The sequence below is a fragment of the Bactrocera tryoni genome, chromosome 1, assembly GCF_016617805.1.
Source record: "Bactrocera tryoni isolate S06 chromosome 1, CSIRO_BtryS06_freeze2, whole genome shotgun sequence".
NCBI classification, from domain to species: Eukaryota; Metazoa; Arthropoda; class Insecta; order Diptera; family Tephritidae; genus Bactrocera; species Bactrocera tryoni.
This window is the reverse complement of record NC_052499.1, coordinates 13,391,807-13,416,801: the sequence shown is the minus strand read 5'-3', so window position 1 is coordinate 13,416,801 and position 24,995 is coordinate 13,391,807. Positions and strand designations below refer to the sequence as shown.

General features: G+C 39.9%; 1 protein-coding gene across 1 annotated transcript; it reads left to right on the top strand.

Annotated features, from left to right (window-relative positions):
• The first annotated feature begins 591 nt into the window (after positions 1-591).
• On the top strand, positions 592-2,430 carry LOC120782736. Its single transcript, XM_040115170.1, has one exon. It carries the CDS (start codon positions 592-594, stop codon positions 2,428-2,430), a length of 1,839 nt encoding a protein of 612 aa, XP_039971104.1.
• The last annotated feature ends 22,565 nt before the right edge of the window (positions 2,431-24,995 follow it).

Genomic DNA, 24,995 nt, shown 5'->3' with positions numbered 1-24,995 from the left:
TATGTATGCGCTGCACTCCTTTAACTGTACAACCTCTTTGCTTTCTTAAAAAGTTCCTTAACAGTAATGAGCTTTGAAGGGAATTTCCTACCATGGAGGATAGGTCGTCTTTAATGCGGTTTTGAAGACATGCGTTCTTTTGGTTAGAATTTTATTCCATTGTTATAGTGATGGATCTATAAGCCAACTTAAATTTAAGCTGAAAAATGTTCGATTCAACGCCCTGATTTTCACAGTTCTCCCATTCCAACGCGGATAATGTCTAAACACTTGATTACGTCTAAGAATGTACTTTTTTGCTTTGTAAGCTTTTAATTGAACTTCAGCAGTTAATAATTAAGACAAGCATCAAATGCAGCTATAATTAGTCCATTAACTATCGATTAACGCTTAAAATGCATTACATGCCATTTGCCATACAAAACGCGTCTTTAAAAGCTCGCTAAACAGTTATTAAATAATTTGAAATACCCCAACCAATTCACACAAGCAGCGTTAAAGGGTTGACTGAGTGTGAATAAAGACAAGCACCCGACTCAATGCGGGCCACAGTCACCATACGACAGCGCGAGGACAACGAGTAGCAGCAAAATGCTCGCCACTTTCTATAATCTAACGGCACTACTGCGTCTCTGCGAAGCATTGACATTGACGCAGGACTTGGCGTTTATGGTGCAAAATATTGCCGAAGCCGCCAGCCAGGAACAGCGGCATGTGCACACAATCATTTATGTCAGTCAGGAGTATAGGCAAGGAGAAGAACAATTGCAAACAGGCACGCTACTCGCTGGACTACACTCATCACACAATCCGTGGCCAATGCTGAGTTTCGATGCCGCGGCACCAATTCGACGCTTGTGGGACAACTTCAATAATAATTACATAGTTGTGGCACGGCTTGCAGGGCAGCAGCAGGCAAATGTAGAATTCTTGCAAGTCTTGTGGCAACGACTTTGGCAAAATACACAAAGTCGTATAATATTGCTGCTGAACGATGACGTGAGCGCAGAATATGTGGCACGTATACTAAACTACTGTGCCACGCATAACGCGATGAACGTGATTGCTTTACGTCCAAAAGAGGCTGTGTTAGGGCGTAGCTACTGGACGTTGAGTATTTTTCCGGTGTGGCAAGTTGTCAAGCGCACGTTTCCAACGACATATAGGAGAACATTTCCGCAACATGTTGGCAATATGCACGGACAGCGGCTACGTATCGCAACCTCCAACTCTTATCCGCAGTGCTATCTCATGCGCGACGCACGCGGCGACGCGGTGGTCAGCGGACATATCGGCAAAATATTTGTCGAGTATGCACGGCGTCATAATGCCACGCTGGTGTATCCGTTTGGCAAAATGCAGGGCAGCTTATTTGTCGATCGCTTGGATGACTTGGTGCAAAATGGCAGTGCCGATATGAACTGCCAAGCCACATATGAGAACCCAAATCGCAATCTCAGCTACTCAAGAATGTTCGACAGTCATCGCTGGTGCCTAATGGTGCCTATGGAGCAACCGTTGCCACCAGCAACCTACTTTTTCATCATCTTCGACAAAGCTACACTCATTATGATGCTATTTGGGTTGCTGGCGCTCAGCTTTACGCTCACGCTGACTTTTTACTTGCAAGGCGCTGCCATCTCTTTTGCCGATCTTGTATTCAATGCGCCCATCTTGCAGGGTTTACTCGGTCAAACATTTTGGATGGAGAGTCGCACTTTGGCCGCACGCAGCGCAATCTATGCAGGCATCTCGGTGGCTGGCATCATTTTCAGCACCACCTATGGCACATATTTGCAGAGTTTCAACATGCGTGCACCCATCGAAGCGCCGGCCGAAACTATACCGGAATTGTTGGCACGCGGTCTCAAAATATTAATTCACAGCGATGAAGTAAAACTATTTGAATTGCCAGTGGAAGGGTATCAGTGGTTCGTGCCATTTATAAAGCAGATGACTGTTGTCGAGAACAGAAGTGAAATTGAGCAATTACGTAACGCATTCGACACACGCTATGTATATCAGGTGACCACCATTTGGCCCATCATTGAAGAGCAACAAAAGTTCTTTGCACGTCCCATTTTTCGCCTCTCCAATATCTGTCCTGTGACCCGTTGGCCTTTGGTAATCAGTTTTAGTGAAAACTCTGTGCATCGTTGGGCTATCAATGCCCTATTGGGTGATCTGCAAGCAGCGGGCCTGTTGGCGCACTGGAAACGACATGCCTTCATCGAAATGCTACAACTGAATCAGATTAATTTGCTGGATAAAAGTGAGAAAACGGATTTCGTACCAATGAAACTGGAGGCCCTCTATATTGTGTTAAGTGGACTTGCTGTGCTTGAGTTGATAGCTGTGGTGTGTATGCTGCTCGAATTGGTTTGGGCAAAACGAAGCGTTATTTTTAGACCAATTTTTGGTCAGAATTAACTACCTTAACGAAAGTGATGTAATATTAAATATTATATAGTCAGGGCTACGAATAATCACAATTCCTATAGTCATATGGTAATATTACTCAAAACACTCGTAAATAGTACGACTTCAGTTTGGGTTCGGAAGTATGCTGCTGAGGAGATGATAAAACATCTATATACATACCAACACAACAACTGCCAACTATGTTTTTCACTCACTCACGAAACCCACGGCTTAGATGGTCGAACCCACGTAAAGTTTGCTTAGTGCTTTTGTGTTGGAGGAGAGTTCATCGTGAAAAGCTCCCGATAGAATTTTATTCGAACTCTTTTAGGCCTCTAAGCGGTAGCTCTATTTGAAGTTGTAAAGTTTGATTTTCTAACTTCGATGATATTTAGTATTTTTCGAGGATATTGAAAATGTTGGTAAGGACGGAAAAAATACTTTGGTAAAACCATATCTTGCTGGTGGTAAACAGGTCAAAAGCTACTTGTTAGAATTCATTAGACTTACCGGAATCCATAAAAAATTCCGAACGGTATTTACATCATATTTTTTAAAGCAGTTGTCTTTCTAGCGTGGATCTCTAAACCCCTCCTACTCGCATATCGTATAAGCTCTCACGCAAAATTTCGAAATCCCTCTCATTTAGTACTATCCCTATTACTCCCACATACAAAAGGTTTCTCATTGATTATTTTTTCTTTAGCACTCCCAGCAGGGTTCAAACTTTGAACCCGCCAGTCAGAACAAATCTGAAATGTTGGGTCTCAGACTAACCCAGCAAGCGTTGATCAACTACCAGCAAAGTTCTTCTGGTTTATAGTAAATTGTAAGCGGCCTGGGAAACGCTTCGCTCCCAGCAAGATCCATCTTTTAGTGGTTGTCGGAGTTCTAACTAGACACTGGCTCAACGGGATTCATGCGGTAAGATTGATCATCTTGCTGTCTGGTAGAAGTTGAAATAGAATCATATCAAAATTGCATCATCGACAGTTCCGCTGCCAGATTAAAGCAAAAAGATTTCGGATCTCATACTTTTAGACATCCAGCTGAAATCTTCTTCTTCTTGAGTGTTTTCATCCTTTTGGACGACATGACCTAGCCAGAGTAGCCGCTATCATACAGCTCATCGTCGTGCCCAACGCGCAAAGGATCATAAATATTCCGCAGAACCTTTCTCCCGAAAACTCGTGACGTCGACACATCAGATATTCTCATCGTCCATGCCTCTGCACCATATAGCAGGACGGGAATAATGAGTGACTTAAAGAGTTTTGTTTTTATTCAATTGCCTACCTAGGCCCAAGTAGCACGAAGTTATAACTGTCAACAGTGACGTGGGAGCATAGTCGCGAGTGCGACGACTGTTAATTTGATGACGGAAGATATTTCGTCTTAACCTTGTTCACTACCAGACCCATTTGCTTCGGTTCCTAAACCATTCTGGAGAAAGCAGAACTAACGGCGCAGTTGTTGAGGCTAATTATATCATAATAATCGGATTACGCCAACATGTCTCAAACCTCGTTTGGTATCGAACGACTCGGAGAGGTCCTTCCCGATACTGACGGAGCTTTTGGTATTGATCAACGTCAGTTGACCCAGCTGTAATAGTTTTACGGGGATACCAAATTCAGACTATAAAATCGACTAACAGGTGGTGTGTGTGGATCGTCTTCTCACAAGTCTTTTCCGCTTGGTGAATATCTGGTCAGTTGTTGATTTGCCAGGCCTAAGGCCACACTGATTACGTCCAATCAGTTTGTTGAAGAAGGGCCTTAATCTTTCACACAATACGCTCGAGAATACCTTGTATGCGAAGTTGAAGAGGCTTATCCCACGGTAGTTGACGCCTATTGTGGGGTCTCCCTTTTTGTGGATTGGGCAAAACATAAATTCCAATCGTCGGGCATAAAAACAGATTGGAGTTCTTTCTTCTTCACAAAGGGACTGTACATAACAGTCTACCATAAGTGTGATCCCCAGCCATGCTGAGCGATCTGTCATCTAACTTAACCTAAGTCGCACAATCAATGAGGTCAATTGAAGTGCCGAAATATAAATAACCGAAATTACATCATTTCCCAATAATAATAGCGTCACCACATTTATTTGTGTGCCCTGAAAACCGTTATGTGGTTTCTTGCTGAAAGTGGACTAGTAGAAACCTCCCACCACCACTACACATTCTGACATTTTGACTTCGCTCACACCTCACACATGTGTGCATCACTGTGAGGGGTCACCCCGCGAGTCAGTAATCGTCATGTTGCAGCGCATTCAAATCCAATTTGTTGCACATGCAATTATTGTGCGATTGTCACCGCCATTAGCTAAACAATTATTGCACCAAATTGTTTCCCTTTGTTATTGCCAAGTACCAAATGTAGCTAAGCAACAAACAATGAACGTACATGCATTAAACTGAACATTGCCTGCCGCTTGCCCCATATGGCGGTCGCATGGCTATGTTTAATACATTTGACATGTTCAACATGTTGCGGTATACAAATTTTGTGGCACGTTTTTGTGGTGTCGTCTAGAATTTGGAAGCGCTTGGTGAGTGCTAACACCTGCAGAATAGCAATAACAACAACACAACAGCAGTAGCATTAGCATAAACTGCCGCTAATGACATACATGTTGTCACTTTTGGCCATAGCCGTCGACGAAATGTGTTGCATGCACAAGTAATGTTGACTAAGTGGCGCAAAATGCTTACACACATGCATCGCAGCACAAGGCTGTGCATGTGCAACAGGAAGCGGCGTTGCGCTAACACTAAAACCGATTTGTCTATCTCAGCTTTTAACAAGCAGATGCAAAATAGCTGCAGAAATATCCGCAGCAACAACGAAAATAACGTTTAAAATTTAAATGCTGCCAAGAAATGAGTGCGCTTTCAAAGTGGCAAGCAGCAGTGGCTGCTGTTGCAACGAAGATGTCACAACAATCGCCGCAAGCGCTGCACAAACAACCAGCCAGCTGCAATTACATGTTCATATCAGTACACATGTACATAGTATGTGTGTATGTGCCTATGTGTGTGTGTGTGTGTGTGTGCTGGTAGATATTTTGGTAGCGTCTGTTTTTGACAGATGTGGAACCATTAAATCTGCTTCGTCTATTTTCGGTTATTTATTGCGCCTCACTTCCACTTTAGAGCGAGCGGCCTCTTTCGTTTCGGGGGCATGTTCGTGTTAATGCTGGCAAAGTGCATACTTATTGCATACACAACACATTGGTACGTACGCAGGTATGTGTGCTGGTGCTTTAGCATCGACAGTTCGTCCAATCATTTGTTGTTTTACTAACGAGATGTCGTCTAAATGACTTGTTGCTGCTTGTCTGGCGGTTTGGTGGTTAGCAGTTGAAAGCTGCTGTTGACTCGTAACTGTTGTCTGTTGCCTGCTGGCATCTTTTTGGTGCTTTATTGATGTTGCATTGACGAAATTCATGATGATTTATTTTTGGTCTTGTCATTATGCTGCATCTTCGTCTTTTTTCTGGTTCAAATAATGATTGCGCATGTGTCTTCTTGATTTTCACGACACCTTTATTGCCGAAGGCATTTCAATTCATTTTTTCTCCCGCTCGTCTTTGCTGAATTTTACATTAGATGCAAATTTGGTCTGAAACCAACAAATCTTTATAGATATATATAAATATATAGTCGTTTCTATTTTTAACAAGTGCAGCCAGGTCCTTCTCCACCTGATCTCTCCAACGGAGTTCTCTTCTTCTACTTATTCCGGCGAATACTGCGTCGAATACTTTCAGAGCTGGAGTGTTCTCATTCATACGTACGAGATAACCTAATCAGCGTAGCCGCTGTCTCTTAAATGAATGTCAATGTCGTCGTCTAACTCATACAGCTCATCTTTCCATCGTATGCGATATTTGCCGTGGCCAATGCGTAAAGAACCATAATTCTTCCGCAGAAACTTCCTCGCGAAAACTCGTACTTCGGCTCATCAGATGTTGTTTTCATCCATGCCTCTGCACCATATAGCAAGACAGGAATAATAAGTGACTTTACTTCTCAATTGCCTACTCAGTCCGAAGTGGGACCCGTTGGCAAGAGTTATTCTGCATTTGATTTCGATTCTTACTGGTTCTTAAATAGATGAAATTGTCTACGACTTCGAAGTTATGACTGTCAACAGTGACTTGGGAGCCAAGTCCCGAGTGCGACGACTGTTTGTTTAATGACAGGAGATATTTCGTCATGGCCTCGTTCACTACCGACCTATTAGCTTCGGTTAATTATTCAAACTGGAGAAAGCAGAACAAACGGCGCGGTTGCTGAATCAAATGGTATCAATATCATCGGCGAACGCCAACTGCTATACACTTTTGTGCCTTCTCGATTCAGCTCTGCAGCTCATTTTTTCCTTCAGTAGATTGAAGAAGTCGCACGATAAGGAGTCGCCTTGTCTAAAACCTCATTTGGCATCGAACGGCTCGGGTGGTCCTTCCCGATCCTGTCGGAGCCTGTCGTTAATTTACACAGTCGAATTAGTTTTGCGAGTATACCAAATTCAGACAGGCAGCTCATTTTCGTCCTGTCAAAAGCAGCTTTGAAATCGACGAAGAGGTGCTGCATGTCGAGTTTCTTTTCACGGGTCTTTTCCAAGATCCAGGCCTAAAGCCACACTCATAAGGTCCAATCAGCTTGTTGTTGATGGGCTTTAATCTTTCACACAATATGCTCGATAGAACAATTTATGCTATTTTGCCGAGGCCTATCCCATGGTTATCCCACGCTGTTCGTGGGGTCTTCCTTTTCAGACGGGAAATGGCTATTCGAACTTCTTCATGGTCGGGCAATAGTACGTCTGTTCCTTCGTCATCGTTTGGTAAATCGGGTAAACTATGTTTACCTTTATCTTAATAAATGGTCAATCTCTTTAGAAATACGTCGAATGTAAATACTGGTATAAGTACCATACAGATATGTATGAGTTTTTATCAAAAAATTGCGAGCAAAAGAATTTGACAAAATTAAAAATGTCGCTTCTCTCATTAACTTACTACATTTCCTTTTGACAACAAACGGTATCAAACTTCCTATGGGGGTACTTAAAAAATAGCCCATCATATAACTTTAATTATTTTTTTTATTAATAGAAAATAAAGAGAATGTCGTCATATATTCCCCGCTCACCATTTCTGTCGCTTGTGAGTTTAAATTAATGTTAGTTGAAAATTTTACGAAGGGTCTGCGGCCACAAAGGTACCATAAATTGTTCCAAAGTTATTACAACTCAATTTCATACATAGCAGAGAAATATTGTAATAGAAACTTATTGCACAAAGAGAGCTGCATACGTTAACACACAAAGCGACTTGAACGGTGGACAAACTAACATTGAACCCGCTGTCCGCGAAGGATAAACTTGTTCCGCTTGAAACGCCAACCAAGGAATTATTTAACAATGCAGTTCTTACAAAATATAACTGTGCTACTCAGTCTGATCGAATTGGCAACTGTGAAACAACAATTTTTTGAAATAATCTCCGATATCTGCGAAGCAACGACAAACGAACAACAAATTTACACTATCATCTACTTTAATGATAGGAATGTAGCTAATGGCGCTGCCGGAAGGGAACAACTGGACTTGTTTAAGGAAATCCATCAGCGAAACAGGCGTAACCCAGTAGCCGTTATGAATGTAGACAGCAATAACACCCACATCACGCAATATGCGTTGCAGTTTAATCGTAATTTGGTCAGTATAGTGGAACTTAGCGAGGACACCAACCAAAATGAGCAAATTTTAGACAAACTGTGGCAGCGATTACACCGAAATATGCAAAGCACACTCATACTGCTTTTCGATGACACAGCCAATGCCACTCACGTGAATCGGATCTTGAGTAGTTGCGTTGGAAAACACGCCATAAATGTTATCGCCTTGCAGCCGAAACTAGCAGTAAGCGACCACAGCTACTGGGCTGTGCAACTATTTTCCAAACAGCAAACCATTCGACGCAATTTTTCACCACATTATCGCAATATATTCCGAGACCAAATGGAAAATATGCATGGTTATCCGCTGCGCATAGTAGATAAGGGTTGGTATCCACAAATTTATAACTTCACACCCAAACACGGACCTACCACGCTTAGCGGTTATTTGGGTAGGGCTTTAACCGAATACGCATATCGTCGCAATGCTACACTTACATCGCCATATCCGCCAAGCAGCAAAGTTTATTTTTTAAAAGAATTAAGCGAAATCTTACTGAATAAAAGCGCAATCACCGGTCCGCTTTGGCCATTGCATGTCCTGGAGGATAGATTGAGTTTTTCGAATGCATTGCAAATGTTCGACATGTGTCTGATGATACCGCTAGAGAAACCAATACCCAAGAACACATTCTACTACAACATATTTCACAAAACGCCGGTTATCTTATTTTTCGCCAGTCAGCTGCTAATCACTTGTATTTTGATACTCCTGTCACGTTGGAGAGATCACCAAAGACCACTTGGCTTCAATGATTTCTGCAACATTTCAGTGCTAGAAGGCCTACTGGGCATGCCGTTTCGGATGACGCAGCGCAGTACATTTATACATAGACTGATTTATATTATCATCTGGTTTAGGGCCTTAAATATTGATGTCGCCTACAATGCTTATCTGCAAAGTTTCAATTGTGGTGCACCAATTGAGCCGCTTTCAAAGACAATTGATGACGTAATCAAACGTGGTATTAAGGTAACTATGGACGCGACACATTTACAAAACTTTCGTAAGGAAAACAATATACGTGTAAACTTGCACAAATTCACATTGTTCAGCAACTCTACCGAATTACTAACACTCCGTGACTCCTTGGATACAAGATTTGCATTTTATGCCCACGATATGTGGTTCGTTTACAAAGAGCAGCAGAAATATTTCTCTCGGCCACTTTTTCGCCTCACAGATATCTGCTCTAGGAAGAGTTCGCCATTGGCATTGCCTTTTCATACGAATTCAATGTATCGAGAAAGCTTAACGGACTTCATGGGCCGGCTGCTTGCAGCTGGACTGATAAAGTTTTGGGCACATAATAGTTTTTTTGAACTGGTATCGATGAAAAAAGTTTTGCTGGAAGATCGCAATAAGCAGGAACTTTTCAAACCAATGAAATTGGAAGATTTACAAGACGTCATCATTGTAATGAGCATTTTATTTACCGCGAGTTTTTGTTGCTTTCTGCTGGAACTTTTTTGGCAAAAACTTGAAAAGCTTTTCAATTCAATGGTGCGAATTAACCGAAGCATTACTAGTAGACCAATATTTTTGCGCTAAATGAGTACATACTTGTATAACTGTAATTATGTGACAAATATATTCCAAAATACTATGCTTAATTCATTCCGAAATGTTATCTTGAATTTGTTGAAAATATATAGCATTTGTGTATCTGAATCATTTTATATACTTTATCAGAGCATGTTTTATAGTCTGAGTATCTGAGTGCTATTCACTTAGGAGTGGCCAGTAGGAGAAGATCTGTGGGCTGAGTTTGGAACCCGACCCGGAAAGGATGCTTCCTCAGCCTCGGACGGGAGACCCACCCTCCCCCGCCCCCTTTTTAATGACGATCATGTCAAACGCATTAAGTATTATGAATTAGGGGATGCACCTGGAATGTCTGGTCCCTCAATTAGACCGCTGCCCAGCTGGATCAACTCCTCGTAAAAATAAAGGCTGCCTTCAGAGAAGGACGAGGTAACCAAAGATGCCTTCCATTAGCGCTGAAGGAAGGTTCGACCTCAAGAAAGCATAATACCAGTAGGAACTAAAAAGGAGCATGCATCACCTTTCTTGTTGAATATAGTTGGACGAAAGTATGCCCGACGGTTGGAATTTAAGTCTGCTCTGCCCAATCCGCAAAATGAAAACCCCACAATCTGCGCCAACAACCATGAGATAAGCCTCTTCAATATCGCACGGGTCTATCGAGCGTACTATGTGAAAGATTAAAGCCTACTGAAAACCTTATAATAGCCTACCTGAATGGACCTAATCAGTATGAATTTAGGCTTAGAAAATTAACAATATCCACCATGATGAAAGTTTGGAAAAGACTCGTGAAAAGAGCATCGACACGCACCACCTCCTCGTCGATGCTTTTGACAGCACAAAAAGGAGCTGACTATATGCGGCGATGTCTGAATTTGGGATCCCTGCAAAACTAATACGGCTGTTTAAACTAACGTTGAGCAATACCTAAAGAAGGACCTCTACGACAAAACGATTCCCTTTCGTACGTCTTCTTCAATCTACTGCTGAACAAAATAATTCAAGCTAGAGAACTTAATCGAAAAGATACAATCTTCTATAAGAGTGTACAGAATAACTCTTGCCAACAGGTGCTACTTTGAACTGAGTTGGCAATTGAAGAGTAAAGTCCTTTCTTGACGAACATAAACTAAACTCTATAAGTCACATGGACGATGACAGCATCTGATAAGACGACGTTACGAGTTTTCGAGAAAAAGGTTCTGTGGAAGATTTATGGTATTTAGCGCATTGGCCACGGCGAATATCGCATTCGATGGAACTATGAGCTGTATGAGCTATACGACGACAGTGACATAGTTTAGCGACTACGCTTGCTAAGTCATGTCGTCCGAATGGTTTAAAAAGCTCCAGCTTTGAGAGTATTCGACGTAGTACCCACCGCGGGAAGCAGAGGAAGACCTCCACTCTATTGGAAAGACCCGGTGGAGAAAGTCCTGGCTTCGCTTGAAATCTCCAATTGGCGCCAAACAGCGAAAACGAAGAACGACGGAAGCGCTGTTGTAAGATCGGCTATAGTCGGTGTCGACATCAATAAGGAAGAAGAATAGACCACGCAAACTCTCGGTTCCTCATCCAACACCGAATCGTTGAAACATGTAGAGATGGTCGAAACAGTAATGGTCTAAACTGTTTTCGAAGAGTATGTCAAATTTTGTCCAAAAACTTATTTGTAGTAGACTTTTTCCTTCGACTGCGAGTAGGCAGCTGGGTTTTTCTAAAAAATGAGAGTATTGGTTATATTTATAGCTGAGTTGATTTAGCCATGTCCGTCTGTCTGTATATATACGAATTAGTCCCTCAGTTTTTAAGAAATCATTTTAAAATTTGGCACGCGTCATTTTCTCTTCAAGAAGCTGCTTATTTGTCGGAACTCCGGTCCGATATCGGACCACTATAACATATAGCTGCCACACAAACTGAACGATCGGAAAAAAGTTCTTGTATGGAAAACTTTCGCATTTGACGTGGTATCTTCACGGAATTTGGCATGGATTATGGCTTAAGGTAACAATATAATATCCGAAAAAATTGTTCAGATCGGATTACTATAGCATATAGCTTCCATACCAACTGAACACATAGCTATTAACATAAATGCACCTGTGAAGGATATTTAGCTTCGGTGCAACCAAAGTTAACGTTTTTTCTTGTTTTATTATTGAATCTAATTATCTCACAATTAAGGTGTGAACTTTTTACAGTTAAGAGTGTCAGAGCACCTACTCACTGTATGTATAGTATATGTCAACACAGTCACAATGGCGTCCACTCAACGCCAGCATTATGAAGGTTATATTAAACTGTAAGCCCTTAATTGTTTTGCGGTTCGCAGTGAACTTTACAATTATAATTTAATTACTTTTATTGGCTCTATGAGCAACACCGGTACTAAACGAAGGATGTGCTGAGCTTTGGCTCAGAACGTTGCATAATAGGCTAAACCAAGTATTGTTAAATTTGTAGACGGTTATAACGGCTTGTGAAGAGCACACGTTAGTTTCGCATTATGGAAGTGTTATACAACTTGACCGCACTACTCAGTTTAATCGAAATATCAAGCATACAGCAGCGCTACGCTGAGATAGTCCAGCAAATATGTAAAACTGTAGTCGCAGAGCAGGACGTCTTTACTTTTATATACGCAAGCAGCTACAATGTTAGTAACGATACCCCCGATCAGTTCCAATTAGACATTCCATCTATTTTGCATCAAACTGGAATGCTAAATATTATAACTGTGCTCAATAACGGTAGCCAATTAGCTACTGAGCCCTACGCGAAGCAATTTCATCACAACTTGCTCAGCGTAGTGCAACTTAGCGAAGACATACACCATAATGATCAAATTTTACAGATACTGTGGCTACGTTTGGACCGTAATAGACAAAGTGGACTTATATTGCTTTTGCCCGACGCGGCAAATGAAGGTTATGTGAGGAGCATTTACGCAAAGAGTGTCGAGAATTACGCCATAAATGTCATCGCCTTGCAGCCGCACTTGGCTGTAAACGAGCACAGTTACTGGACTCTACAACTATATCCTAAACAACAAACTCTTCGGCAAAACTTTCCGCAGCATTACCAAAACATATTTCCCAAACAATTGGAAAACATGCATGGCCACCCCCTACGTATACTGCAAAATGGTTGGCACCCGCAATTGTATAACTTCACAGCTAGAGATGGAACCGTAAGGCTCAGTGGATATTTAGGCAGGGCTTTAACGAAGTATGCTCATCTTCGAAATGCTACAATTATAGCGGTAAAACCTTCCACCAATAAAATTTTCAATTATACTGATAGCTTAAATACTTACCTATCAGGCGAAGCGGACACAGGCCCGCTTTGGCCACTCCAAATAAGCCATCCGCAATTGAGTTACTCTTGCGTATATCAATATATTGACTTCTGCTTTATGGTGCCAAAGGAAAAGGCTTTGCCAAAGTTTACTTTCTTTCGTAATATAATGCAGATGCGAACTTATGTTTTACTCTCCATCAGCTATGTATGTTTATCTTGCATTTGGACTGTTTTGAATCGTCTGGAACGCCACCGTATGCCACCACTTTTCGATTACATACTGAATATTTATGTGTTTCAGGGCCTATTAGGTCTACCTTTTTGGACTAATAGAAGCAATCAATCGGTAAGAAAGGTCATATACATTATGATTTCGTTTTCGGGCGTCGTCATCGGAACAGCCTATATAACGCATCTGCAGAGTTACAATGTAGAAGCACCCATTGCTGCGCGCACCATAACTATTGATGATATACTGGAACGTGGCATCAAAATAGCTACGTGCAAAGATAGTTTACCCTGGGTAACGAACATAACAGATTTAAATCGGAATATTGATAAGTTTACTTTGTTCGATAACGTTACGGAATTTCTAACAAAACGAGATAGCCTAGACACAAACTATGCATATAGTGTCACCGATATGTGGATCGTCTACAATGAACAGCAGAAGTATTTCTCTCGACCGCTTTTTCGCCTGTCGGACATTTGCTTCGGAAAACATTTGCCAATGGTATTGCCTTTGTCTGCGAACTCAGTGTATCGTCACGACTTGAATGGGTTTTTTGGGAGATTGCATGAAATTGGTCTGAAAAACTATTGGTTGCGTCATAGCTTTCAGGAGTTGGTGGAGATGAATTACACATCGCTAAAAGATCGAAACCCTAGGCATGGCTTTCAATCATTTAAAGTGAGTGACTTACGTTTAGTAATTCTCGAAATTACTATTTTGTACGGTATAAGTATTGGGTGCTTTATTTTTGAACTCAACTGGTTAAGACTAAGAAAGCTATGCAACTTGCTCTTAAGAATGTGTAATTATTAATAAAAATCAAGAAATATTTAAAGTTGTGCCAATTATATTATTAAGATATAGGTATTTTCGACACTACTTTGCTCTTCTTTTTTGCCGTTACGCTAATTTAACTTGTGGAACACAAGCCATGCAGTGTAAAATATACTAGCGTCAAAGCCTGTTCGGCGAGTTAGACATTTTTATGTGTTGCACCGTAGTTTGCTCCACAGAACATTTAGTTGATTATGGACGTAACTTAACTTGGCGTGGTAACTAAGGTTGTAGGGTTTTAATTTAATTAATTACATTTAATTAACGGTTAGAATGATAATGTTTCAATTAGCTGAGAGTCACTCTATAGCAGTTCAATAATAAGATATAAGCATACCAGAAACATCGCGTTTATGCTTTCTTGGATGTCTTAATTCTTAAGATAGGATTTTGAGGTAGAGAGAAGGTACAAAAGTAATACTAAATCAATTTAAACTGTATTAAGGGAGTATTCTTGTCTAGGATTTTGAAAAAATCGATCTTTTTTTTGCATATCTTGAAAGTTTAGACTTTCAAAAATATGATCTTAGAAGGATTTTTGAAAATTCGACTTCTTTTCGGAGATACAGCCGATTTTGTGACGTGGCATCCGTGTTCAATAGAATTATCTCCAAAACTTTAAACGCGCGTTTCTCAAAACTGATTTTTTCGGAACGATACCCACGATTGCTCAGGTTCTACTGGACCTTACTGGATTTACTTGAAATTTTTATGGAGTCTTCTTTATAGACTTGTCTATGGTTGGAACTAGCCCCATCCCCAAATTTTTATTTTTATTATTTTTAAAAAATTCGAAATTTTCAGAAAAAGTGATCCAAAAAAACTTTTTTTTCCGGCGTTCGCCATTTTGTGATAAAAATTTTTCCCACTTTTCCGATATTCCGGCCATTGCGACATTATTCTAGATTAATAATTTTTTTTTTGGTTTCAGATAACTAGGAGGGTTGAAATTATGGGTATGGTCACGTGGAAATTTTTAGAGACCCCCACTTCGTCAGCTCATAATTTTTGAAATTTTTTACTTTTTTTAGTTTTTAATTTTTTTCTGTACTCTTCTAAAATTAACAAATAACTTATAAAAAAATGGATAGTAAAAATATTAATTGCCTTTTTTTACGACACTTTAAAAATTACCTGAAATTCATGCTTCTAGACCAGAATACCCCCTAGGACACTGATACCACTACTTGGCCAGAAACAAGAACTTCATTTGGAACACAAGCAACTATTCCATTTCATCCTGCTATCTTCGGTAGTATGAATATATTTGTTCTGGAAAAATATCGCGCAGCTCAGCGCCTCTTTAGGAACATCGGATTGTGAAAAATTTGTTTCAGGTTTGATCATGTTGAAAACTTTATACATGAGATATTCAAAGCTCACCCGTATTCTCCAAAACTACTCAAAAACTTGTTTATCTATAATTATCTTTCCAATACGAACGAAAGCGACACACATGTGGCAAATGACCTAAGGTGCAATCATAAGAAACATGACAATTTTATAATTTAAATAATAGCATCAATTAAGCAATAAACTTCACTCGATAGTCGTAAACAAATAGGAACGTTTTCCTTGCCAAAACATTTAGAAGTATTACCAAAGTCGAACACAACGTCGAAAGCGGTGAATCTGTACTGCTAACTTATTAACCGAAATAATGCAGCTTCTGTACAATCTCACCACGTTGCTTAGCCTTATTGAGCCTTCAACGATAGGGCAACAGTTCACCGCAGTTATCAAGGATATCTGCACCGTTATAGCCAATGAACAGCAACTTTACACATTCATCCATGCCAGTTCAAAGGCCACACCAGATGCGATTAACGGCCACGCCTACCTAGATGTGACATTTGCTCTGCACACACTCGACACACCAAGTCCAACAGCTGTGATCAGTATTGACCGCCTCGCGCCCATTAAGAATTATACGGAGCTCTTTCATCACAGTTTACTCAGTGTGGTGCAACTCAGCCAAGAGAAGCAGGCCGATAAGCAACTACTTAGCGCAATGTGGCAACGCCTCGAGGAGAACAGAAGCACACGCCTATTACTGCTTTTCAATGACGCAGCAAGTGAAGCTTATGTAACGCTGATTCTGAAGTACTGTGCCGACCAAAGCGCCATAAACGTCATCGGCTTGCAGCCAGGCATGGCGGTGTACGAGCACAGTTATTGGACGTTGCAAATATTTCCCAAGCAGCGCATTATTCGACAGACTTTTGCAACACACTATCGCGATTTGTACCCCCGCCATATGGAGAATATGCACGGACACGTTTTGCGTGTTATAGAGAATGCCTGGTATCCCGTTTTATACAATTTCACACCCAAGCACGGACCTGCAAAGCTCAGTGGGTATGGAGGCAAAGCAATAGTAGAGTATGCACGCCATCATAATGCATCGATCACGTCTCCGATAAAAGTCATGGATAGAGAATTTTTGTTTCCAGAATCGTGCGATCTGCTGCGTAATAAAAGCGCAGATATGGGCTTACTTTCACCCATACAAATGTGGAAATCACGCATAAGTTACTCGTCCGTGTTGATTTTCAAGGATTATTGTATGATGCTACCAGTGGAGAAACCATTGCCCCGTTATACTTTCTACTACGAAATAGTGGATTTATGTGTGATTGCTATATTCTGTGTCAGCATCATTTTGATCTCCTTCGTCTTGGCCGTTATGTCGCATTGGTATGACCGGCAGCGAAATCAGCTCTGCCTCGAATGCGTTTGCTCACTTGCAGTGTTACAAAGACTGCTAGGTGCTCCATATCAAGCCCAGCGACACATTTCCACTCTGCACAAGTTTATCAGCATTATCATATCGCTGACCGGTATAATCATCAGCAACAGTTATTCGACTTATCTACAGGCTTACACTGTAACCGCACCGGCAGCTTCGCATATGAATACCGTAGATGATATTTTGAAGAATGGCATACAAATTGCGCTTAGTACCGCCAACATTAACTGGATAAACAAGGAAAAGTATCATACAGATATGCTTAAGAATTATACATTATTCAAAAATTTCACCGATTTGCTATTGCTGCGCGACAAACTCGACACGCGGTACGCATTTCCGGTCAGCGATATGTGGCATATCTATGAACAACAGCAGAAATATTTCTCCAAACCGCTCTTTCGCATTTCGAATATTTGCTTTGGGAAAAACGTTCCAATGGCATTCATCTTACAGGCGAACTCAATCTACCGGCCAACAGTAAATGAATTCATGGCCAGAGTGCAAGAGGCCGGCTTAATAAAGTTTTGGTATCGTCATAGTTTTGTAGAATTAGTTGCGATGGGCGTAATCAAATTGGACGATCTCAATAAGAAGGCGTGCTTTGTACCACTCAAATTAGCGGACATGGCTGTTGTGTTTTATTTTATGAGTATATTAATTGCCTTGTGTATTTTATGTTTTTTGTTGGAGATTTTTTGGTTGAGAATTCGAAAGCATTCGGAAATTTGTCTCAAGCTCGTGCTTAAAGGAATTAAAAAGTTACATTTTCGCGGCCGCCGCTGATAAGATGATGTGGCAACTGAAAACAAAAAATATTACGAGAACTTGTATCGGCTATTTGAGGACTTATAACATAAGAAACCACTAGAAAATTACGCTTTAATGTACGGATGATTTTGTGTCACTATATTCTCGCTTTTTAATAAGTCTTTAAATGTTACTTCAAGCATCTAACTATATTAAAAATTAAACCGAAAATATGCGTATTATTTTATTTTGAATTTTCCATGAATTCTTACTTGGAGATTTCCGCTCTCTTGCTCTCTCACTTGGTAACATTCATATAGGTAATCCGTCGAATCTTTAACATTAACAAAAGACTAGTTTATAATTTCAGAAATGATATTATCAGAAGATTTTGTGCTGTCAGAAGAAGCATTAAAATTGACGCAGAGGTGGTGTGTAATAATCCTCTCTCTTTTGGTGAATTGGGCAGAGCACACTTAAATTCAAATCGTTGGGCATGCTTTCGACCGACCATATTGTACAAAGAGCCTGATGCAGGCTCCTTATCATCTTTACTTGGACGGACAATGAAACGTTCGCTCCATATTTATTGACTGGGTAATGCCTCTCCTGGTGTTATGCTTTCTTTTCGTCAGACCTTCCTTGTATTTGTTGACGTGCGTTTGATTAGTCCGAGTCAATGTTGAGACCTCGGGCCGTACGCACGTCTAAAACACTGGAGAAGTGCCTTCCGTCCATCACAGCGTGATCGATCTAGTTGGTGACTTTTCAATCCGGAGACAGCTAGGTAGCTTAATGAATTTTCCTATGTTGAAATCAAGTAATACAGAAAGCCATATTTCGGGTCCCGGCGAAGTCGATTTGGGAATATTTCATCATAGAGGCTGAATTTACCAACCATTGTGTCAGAGACATATTCTGGCGTTAAACTCGCCAAGCACGACTAAGACATCGTGGCGGGGGCAGCTCTCATAGGTGCGCTACATGCGCTCATAAAAAACATCTTTGGTCACATCGTTCGTCTCTTCCGTCGAGGCGCTTTAATATGGATTGTGGCTAGACGTTCATACACCGTGATGAATTCCAGGACTCGGCGAAGGAGTCTCTCTCTCACCATGAATCACACACCGAATTTGTCCTCCTTTGTATGGGCACTGTAGTAAATGACACAAGAATCTACTCATCTCAGTCCATATACCGTCTATTGCACTTTTTAAAGAGAGTATAGTAGTTTTCTTCAATCATCAAATTTATTTTATCGCCTTCAAAGTAAAATCCATTTGAAGCGATGCACATGTGACAACGCTTCTTCCAATCGTCAAAACAGTTTTTATAGGCACTTTCCGAGATGGCCCTCAGCTCTCGCGTCGAATTTGTTTTGATATCTTCAATTAAGCTCAAAGCTAAATCACTTGAATACGGTGCTTGCTCAATGAGATTTGTTGAGTGTTTGGCCAAGATTTAACACAAATACGTAAAAAAATTTTGTAAAATTCGAGAAACACTACTGCGGTCGACTGACATAAACAGCTGCTGTAAACACACTTGTTGACAGATCGCGCTAATTTTTGGCATCATAATGAAGGATAGTTGTACCGACCTGAGAAAAAAAAATTTACTTCTCTTCCATATTAGCGTGAGATGAGAGGGGGAAGTGAGGAATTCCCGCTACTTTCTTGACAGGATGTATGGAGAGAAAATGGATTATAACCCCACCCACTCCACAGATCAGAGATATTGAAGTTTAGACTTGTGACGGTAAAAAACTGCTTTATTGTAGCTGATATCAAGATTGGTCAAAAGGCGTGGCACCGCCTACCTTAATGTGAAATCTTATATCTAAGAAACTTATCGACCGTATTCCATCAAATTTGGAGCTCAATATTATGTCGGCATTTATTTCTTACCTTCTGGAAATAGACGAAATCGGATGGTAACCGATCTAATTTCCCATATATATGTAATAATTTTAAATTCAATATGATGATTGAAGTTATCGGAGGCAATTCTTATATTTTTTTTTTATATTGTTAATTTATGATTTTTTCCCATAAAACATATTTTTTGGACGTGATAAAGTTCCGATTCTGCTCATCTGTTAATATATAATATACAATTTAGCATCCCTGGTATAAAGCTCTTTAAGTTTCAAAAGAAAAAGGAAGAAAAATACTTTGTGACTTGCGAATGCTTGAATTTCAAGCGAAAGCTTTTAGTTGATTTAAAATTATGAAAGCTCACCAACTAAGCTTTTGTTAGTTGATTTAAAGTTATTTTTATGAAAGCTCACCAAATAAGTTTTTGTTAGTTGTTTTAAAACTATTTTTATAAAAGCTCCCCAAGCAAGTAAATTGAGCTTTTTAAGACACTCGCTAGACAAATAAATTAAGTGCTTAAATTAAATGCGGCCTTTGCTGAGCTTTAAAGCTCTTTAGTGCAAAATATATTACCTACACAATAAATTTATCAGCATATTTTAAGGGGCTAGACAATTTCAAATTTTTAAATTACGGTAAGGTAAATATTTATCATAAAGTTCAATTTTCCCTTTAGTGCAGAGTTGAACTTTTTGAGTGCTAAGTACTTTCCCAGTAACAAATAAACAAATGAGGGAAGGTGATCTACTAAACAGCTGGCACATTAATAATAATATAAGTCAATGTATACTAACCATTCGTTAGTTACTGGTTAAATTAATATATCATACCCTGAACAGGGTACATTAAGTTTGCCACGAAGTTTGTAACACACAAAACGAAACGTCAGAGACCCTATAAAGTGTATATAGTTATAATTTTTCAGCGTGATGAAATTCGTCGACACTAACTAGTCCTTTGATATTTGATATATGGATATAAAATTTTGCACGCGTTTTTTTCTCCTTACTGAGCTGCTCATTTGTCGAAACCGACGATGTTGAAGCTCTATGGCATACAGCTGCCATACCCAAAAACTGAGCGGTCAAAATCATGTCTTTGTATGGAAAACTCTTTCATTTGACGAGATATCTTCCTGAAATTTCGTATGGATTACTACTTAAGTTAGCATTACATTTTCCGAAGAAATCGCTTACTACAGCATATAGCTGTCATACAAACTGAACTATCAGAATCAAGTTCTTGTATGAAAAACGTTTTCATTTGACGAGATATTTTTCTGATATTTGGCGCGAGTAATTGGCTAAAGAAGTAATATAACCTCCTGAGAAATTTCTCAGATCGGATCACTATGGCATATAGCTGCCATACAAACTGAATAATCAGAAACAAGTTCTTGAAAGGAAGCTTTGATATTTGTGAAAGGTATTATAGCTACGGTGCAGCTGAAGTTTACGTTTTTTTCTTGTGGTTTACCTAAAATTAAATATACTTAAAAATAGTTTTATTCTAACTAATATCTGCATACCGCACCTGCATTATGTTCAACCACAATAATCCACACTGACCAAAAGTTACCAGTTATTCTTATCTTATTCCACTTAACTCTATTGAGACACACACCGATGCACATTTTCAAACTGAAAAGTAATTGAACTTTTCATAATTCTCAGGCCAGACTATATATCAAACTGGCCGACCGAATATTTGGGCGGTAAGTGCCGACACACCTTTGGCGCGTTTGTGGCTCAAGTCTTTTGTTTTCACACATTTTACACACCGCAGTCTCACCTAATCACCGCAAAGGTGAGGGTGTTTTGTATTGTGATTTATTTTCGCAAGTAAACTATTTATATTGGGTTTAAGTGAGGTCAACCAACAAGTATCTCGCATGTACGTGCACATGTTAAAGGGCTAAAGTGTTGTAATCGATATTGAAATGTGGCAAGCGGGAGTGCATGTGCGAATATTTGAAGCAGAGTTGAGCAAATGCACAAGCCTATATGCGTGTATAGATTTATGGGTTATGGAATAAGACGAATATATGTAGCATATGTGTTGTATATGTGCATATAGCGACATCTTTCCATTCTCAAAACTGCGAAGAAAGTTGGGTGTAACAAATTTTGCCATACATTTGAGTAAAAAAATCACTTTCAAGTATTCCAAAATGCTTCAACGTAGCACACGCAGTTTGTCGCTTCAAATAACCCCTTCTTGCCACCACTGAGGGTGGGATAGCCTCTAAACAAACCCCTCAAATTCAAATGCACGTGCAACACATTGTCAGATCGATTTCGATAACACTACGCACCAGCGCAATAATCTCGCAACAGGCTTGGTTCATGTACACGCTCCTCACCAACGGCCACTCCCACGTGTTATTCAATTGTCACTCTCAAGGTGTTAAGTTGTTGGCTTCTAACAACGGTTAAAAGTATTTTGAATCATTTAAGCGCTTATTCGATCGCATATATATTGCACCTAGTCTTTCGCTTTGTTGTTGTTGTAATTGTTATCTGACAGTTCCAACTCGCCGATGTGTTTCTAGCGTTCGCGGCGCATTGAATTTGAAATGCAATTGATTTATTGCTGTCTCGTCGTGCTGCCGACGCTGACAATTTGCATCGCGCAGCATGTGGCACATGTGTGTATGCGGCATGCACAGGTAGGTACGTGTATTCGAGCCATAGTTTTTAATTAATTGCCGCAAAGACAAAAACTCAGCGCATTCACGTTGATATTTGTTTGATTTCTGACTGTCTAACGGCGACAGTGCGTTGTCCGTTGACCTCCCTGCTGCACAGTCACAACATTGATTTGTATATATGTATGTCAAATATATATACTTATGTACGTTGGTAGATTGTCTACATACACTGTTTTTTTTTCCTTTGTGCGTGTCTGTTAGGCGTCTATAATTTTTTGGGTCAACACTGTTGTCCGTCAATCAACATTTCTTGTACATTTCTTGCATCTCACCATTAATTGTTGTTGTTGTTTTAATATGCGCGTTATTTCGCCGTTTTTACAACAATTTTCACAGTTTTTTTACCATTTTTTTTATATTTTTTGTATTCTTTTGTGACTTGCATATGTCACTTTGACCGCGCTGAATTGTCATTTCGGTGCTGCGCTCAGGGCAATACTAAAAAATTGTGAAACCCAAAAAATTAAAAAAAAAGTTAAAAAGTGTTTATACTGTTTATAATAAAATTCTTTACTACTCAAAATCCACATACAATAAATGAAGATTGCACATAGCTGCTTAGTCAGTAAAGCCAGTTTTAGTATCAAGAATTTCATTATATAAGCCTAAAGCAACTAAGCAACCTATAAAATTAATATTCTTCTTTATTTCCAATTTTTTTCTGCGTTGAAAATCGTTCGCTTTTTACACTGTTTGAACACATTTATCGATTTTTTTTTTTGAATTTTTCATTTATATACATAGGGTCTAATAAAATATTTAGATGACGATTTTTGGTATATAGTATAGAGGGTAAAAATTGTTGATAAAAAATTATCGATACAAATTTTCGTTAGCAATCGATTAACGAATATTGCTTGTTTTTTTTTAAAGTCGATACTTTTTTTGTATAAAATTCTATCGAATTCAACCGGAATCTGGTAAGATTCCTAACTTTTTGGGTCATTGCGAGAGTATAGCCTTACTGAGGGCAAAGGGATTATTAGATCTAATGTGATCAATCTCGGGCCCAGCTATCTAGTAGTAGAACACTAGAGGATACTGAAGCACCCTGACAATCCGCTCCCATTCTACCAATAGCGGTTCTAGGGTACCTTTTATTGCTAGCTCATCACCTTTAAAATTTCTTGCGATGCCACTATGGCCCATTACTCAGACCAGTCTTATCACAAAGACACTCGATTCTATTGATAGCGAGATTAGGCACTCCTTGATCAACCCTGAACGCACGGCTTGTGAGCTCCATGGCTAGCATCGCCGCTTTGCTATCTGAGTGAATAGTCACTTCTCTGAAAGAGCCTGCACTCCGGAGCAGCAAATCTGCTGCTACCTTAATGGCTGCAAGGTCTTGACAGTAAACCCCTCCTCCAACCTTTCTCCCGAGCTTTGACCCATCGGTAAAAACAGATACATGTTCTCTTGAGAATCCCGACTCTCTGAGTTTGATTGCCACTTTCGCAGCCATACACCTTCCAACGATGTCGACGGGCACTATGCGCAAGATGGCGTTAAAAGCCTTGATTGGAGTGGACCTTGCATCATACATGCTGATGAACGCCGCCTGTTTAACGCTCTCGAGTTTCTTTGCAAGTGTGATCTTTTCTAGAGCCCTCCACCACATAAAGACTCCATAAAACAAAATTGGCTTGACTATGGTGTTATAGAGCAAGAGGACTACTTTCGGTGAAAGACCCCACGTTCAGCTTCCAAGAAAGCTTCCTATCCTAGATTAGCCCCAGATATTTCACTTTATTCGCCATTTGCAGACAGACGTCTCCCATTTGTGACAGCGGTGCCACCGGTATCTTATATCTTCTGTTAAATAAAACTAGCTCGATTTTTCCTGGGTTGATGGAGAGACCGTAGACCTGGGATATCCCTGCTCAACTTGTACACGATACTCCGGAACTTTCGTTTGAAGCACATCGTCTGCATCCTCAAGTTTTTTAAGCAGATTCGTAACGACCAAAAACCATGGCAAAGATGAGTCAAAGCCGAAAAAACCATGCCAAACCAAGTCAAAAATCAAGGTTATGTTGTCACTTTTCTTCAATTATCTGGGTATGGTGCACTCCGAATTCTTTCCGAGCGGCCAAACTATCAACAAAGAATATTACTTAAGTTTTATGCGTCATTTGCGCAAAGCTATTGGAAAAAAGAGGCCGGAATTATGAGACAACAACGCTTGGTTTTTGCACCACAATAATGCATCGTCTCTTACTGCTTTGATTCTTCGTGAGTTTTTCGCCAAATGTTTAATCAATATCGTGCCGCAACCAGAGTATCCGCCTGATTTGGCTCCGTGTGACTTCTGGCTTTTCAACGTACTCTAACGACCATTGCGGAGAAACCGTTTGAGTCAATTGAAGACATTAAACGTGAATCGCATTGAAGGCTATTCAGGAAATTGACTTAACAACTGTTTCGAGGATTGGAAAAAATGTTGGCACAAGTGTATTGTGGCCAAGGGAGATTACTTTTAAGGGGACGACATAGATTTCGAAGAATAAATTAAGAATATTAAAATTATGAACAAAGTCTTACTTTCTTTGCTCGTAGTAGTATACGAGAAACCACCAGTTTGAAGCAGATATTATTCGAGAAACTAACAGGAAATCTATTTAGTGGGAGTATATGATATTTAAAGATAGCTGAGCAGTATGCTACATCAACGGGAAAAAGAGGAAAACAGATGTTTAATAGCACTAAAAATCCAACTGTATACCGATATGTTTTTAACAAGTAAAATTTGTTTATCATTGGCCATATTTCCAATGACGTAACTATTTAATATTGCGCTAAAACTAAGCATCAC

Coding starts and splice junctions, on each gene's coding strand:
- LOC120782736 (XM_040115170.1), top strand. CDS start 592: ATGCTCGCCACTTTCTATAATCTAACGGCACTACTGCGTCTCTGCGAA.